General features: G+C 47.7%; 1 protein-coding gene across 1 annotated transcript; it reads left to right on the forward strand.

Annotated features, from left to right (window-relative positions):
• The first annotated feature begins 1,421 nt into the window (after positions 1 to 1,421).
• On the forward strand, positions 1,422 to 3,206 carry SPR (G protein-coupled sex peptide receptor). Its single transcript, XM_080283234.1, has one exon. It carries the CDS (start codon positions 1,422 to 1,424, stop codon positions 2,628 to 2,630), a length of 1,209 nt encoding a protein of 402 aa, XP_080139360.1. The 3' UTR covers positions 2,631 to 3,206.
• Positions 3,207 to 3,494: the final 288 nt, after the last annotated feature.

Consider the following 3,494-nt stretch of genomic DNA (forward strand, 5'->3'; position numbering starts at 1 on the left):
AGATCAATTAGAAAAAAATACACAGACCACAAAACTGACTGTAGCTGAAATAAAAAGTGTAACTGTAAATGAAGACCAAGAGACCACTGATCACTGAAAAGGTAAACCCCATATTACACGTACAAACCACCAAACTAACGTGCATGAAAAAAATAAATATACACATACACCTGTACCATTAATCTAGCAGACCTGATGTTGTTCAAGAAGTGTGTGTCATAAAGTTAACTAAAATTTTGTCAATGAGAGAAAAGGTGAAAAAGAAAAGCAAAAACACACCGACAGATCAATTAATAAGACCAGTGTACTAGCAAACGTACACGAAGGAACTATCTGACGGTAACTAAATAAATAAATAGCAACAGACAGAGATCAGAAGCTAGCCAAGACAAGGAAATGGCTTAAAGAGGCGAACAGGTATTTTATAACTGAAAAAAGGAGGACAAAAAAGAAGAAAACTTTTATCTGCGACTTTACTCTCGTACTTGTCTGGGAGGCGAGAGTGAGAGAGAGAGAGGGAGAGAGACCAAAGAGTGAGAGAGAGAGGGAGAGAGACCAAAGAGGGGCAGAGACAGAGAGAGAGAGAGATCAAGGGGAAAGATGAAGACTCCGTGCCTCTGAAACACTAACACAGAACCGAAAAAAGCAGCAACTCATGAACCTGACACCCAGCACGAAATAAAACCGAAATCCGTGACAAAAACCACATCACTCCGACAAAACCCGAACCATCGGAAAAAAAAAAAAAAAAATAGACCCTCCCCCAAAAACATCGAGGAAAAAAAAAAAATAGGCAACAGACAGCCCTCCCAAAAAATACTTCGATAAAAATAAACCACGGGAAAAAAATCGCTCAGGGAGGAAAGCAAATCACTGGACAAAAAAACAGGAATTCTTGGCCAAAACTACTTACTGTGCAACCAAATGGCCAGACACGTAACAAGCCACTTCTCAGAGCCAAAACCAACGATTCATCCTAACAGCCCATTGTATACCGACTGAGAATAACCCAATGAATGATTAAATACGCCAATAGCATCCCTTCCGCCAAAAATAATCGAACCTGACCCAACCAAAACATCAAACCTAAATTCAACCCTTCCTCAAAAGAATATCCCTCAAACCTAAACTAAACCCTTCCGTCTAAAACCTTCGAATATCCAGGCAAATTTTTGAACCCCTATTCCACCTTTCACCCACTACCCTTCCAACTTGAACACTATCGAACCAGCTGGATCAAGGACAACCTCTCATCCTTCACCTGTCACTCCAAAGACAGAATAACATACACAAAACGTAAACTCAAACAACTCAAACACAGAAGTTGTCATCATCCAGAGAGGACAAAATAACAAGCCATCACCCTGCAGAAAAAAAGATAACATTAAACCACCCTTCAGAAAAAAGAACATAAAATCAAAATGGACTTCGACAACGCCTCCTCACTCGACCAGGTCCCGCCGGAATTAGACGGGATCGACCTGGTGGTAAATTCAACATGCGGGTCAGACCAAAACCTGACCAACGACCATCTAAACGTGAGCAACCTGTACCCACTAGACCTGGCCGTGCCCCTCTACGGATACGCCATGCCCGCACTCTTGGCCGTCACCACCGTCGCGAACACCATTGTTGTGGCGGTTCTTTGGCAGCCGCACATGAGATCCCCAACCAACGCTGTCCTCATGGCGATGGCGATGTCGGATATGTTAACCGTGGCCTTCCCAGAGCCCATGTTCTTCTATATGTACACCCTGAATAACCACGCCAAGCCGCTCTTCCCCCCTGCTGCTTGTTACGCTTGGAACTACTTACACGAGGACATCCCCAACTTGTTCCACACGGCTTCCATCTGGCTGACGGTGCTCCTGGCCGTTCAGAGGTACATTTACGTGTGTCACCCCTCCGTAGCCCTGACCTGGTGCACAGAGAATGTTGTCACCAAGTCCATCATCGGCATCTTCGTCTTTGCAACTGTACACCAGGCACCCCGGGTCTTCGAAACCTACTATGAACCAAAGGAGACGGAATGGGAGGGTGACTGCGTGTTTGTGTGCAAGGAAAGTTACAACGCCTGGGTAACGGCCATTGGGCTCGACACCTACTTCCCACTGTACTTCTGGTTCCGGGTGCTGTTTGTGCATCTGGGTCCATGTACGGTTTTGGTCGTGCTCAACCTGCTGCTCTTTCACGCACTTAAGGAGGCCCAGAAGAGGAGGAAGATGCTGCTCAAGGAGAAGGCCTCGAAGAAGGAGTGCCGAAAACTCCGAGACAACAACTGCACGACCCTCATGCTGATCACGGTCGTATCGGTCGTGCTGGTGACTGAGATACCCCTGGCAATCATCACATTCCTCCACATCCTCTCGAACTCGGGCATCAAGATCTTCTCAGAGGAGTCGTACAATGTCGTCATGTACTTCTTCATCATCTCAAATTCATTCATCATTTTCTCATACCCCATCAATTTCGCCATCTACTGTGGGATGTCACGCCAGTTCCGCGAGACGTTCCGGGACCTGTTCATCCGTGGGACTGTGGTTCCGAAACGGGATGACTCGACCCGCTACTCCCACTACAACGGACCCAACCGAACCTGCAGATCCTTAACCTCGGAGACGATGATCTGAAAAAGGGCCGCGCCAGAAGAGGGTGTGACCTCACGTCGCCCCTCTGCTGGCTGCCACACAGAAACCACAGGGCACACCTCCCTCTACAACGGAACCCGAAGCTCCGTTGTCAATGAGGGCGAGAAGTCCCCGCGGTTTGACAGGTCCCCTCAGGCGGAGAGGAACCATTCCCCTCGCCCGACTCCCGCCCTGGTTCGGAACTCCACTGAGGTGGGGTACTGCGAACTGGAGGTCATTGGAGGTGCAGGGGAGGAGAACGACAGACTGCTTGGGTCCTCTCAGAAGAAGAATGAGGGCCGCAGCAGAAGCCCAGCGGGAGCGCTTCGAGTCCACTTCCAGACACAGCCGCTGGAGGACTTCGAAGTGACCACCCCGCCCTCCCCATCACGTCCCCTACCGGCCGTGAGCGAGACTGTGTTGTAGGGACCTAGGGGGTTAAGCAGGGAGGGTGAGACTGGAGAGAATGCCGAGGGAAAGACAACAATAACAAAAATAACAAAAACGAGGGAGGGGTGAAACTGGAAAAGACAAAATGGAGGGAAATACCAGCAATTACATACAAGGACAGACGGGTAAAAGCTGGGAAGGAAACGGAGTAAACAAAACAATAATAACAACAAAAACAGTACTAAGGGACAAAGAGATGAAAAGCTAAACAAAAAACGAATAGAAAACAAAAACGGAAATTAATGTAGCAAGAGAGAGAAAATGGAGGAGAACCCAAGACCCCAGATTCAATAAAGGGAGGAGAGGGAGAGAGAAACGGAGGAAAAGTGAAGGAAAGGAAAAACACACATGACATTTCCGGAGGGAGAGACCACTACAGCAGGAGAGAGGAAATGGAGGGAAGGAAGAAAAAAATAT

Source organism: Coenobita brevimanus, chromosome 96 (assembly GCF_032717465.1).
Source record: "Coenobita brevimanus isolate Jiangsu-jjx chromosome 96, ASM3271746v2, whole genome shotgun sequence".
Lineage (NCBI taxonomy): Eukaryota > Metazoa > Arthropoda > Malacostraca > Decapoda > Coenobitidae > Coenobita > Coenobita brevimanus.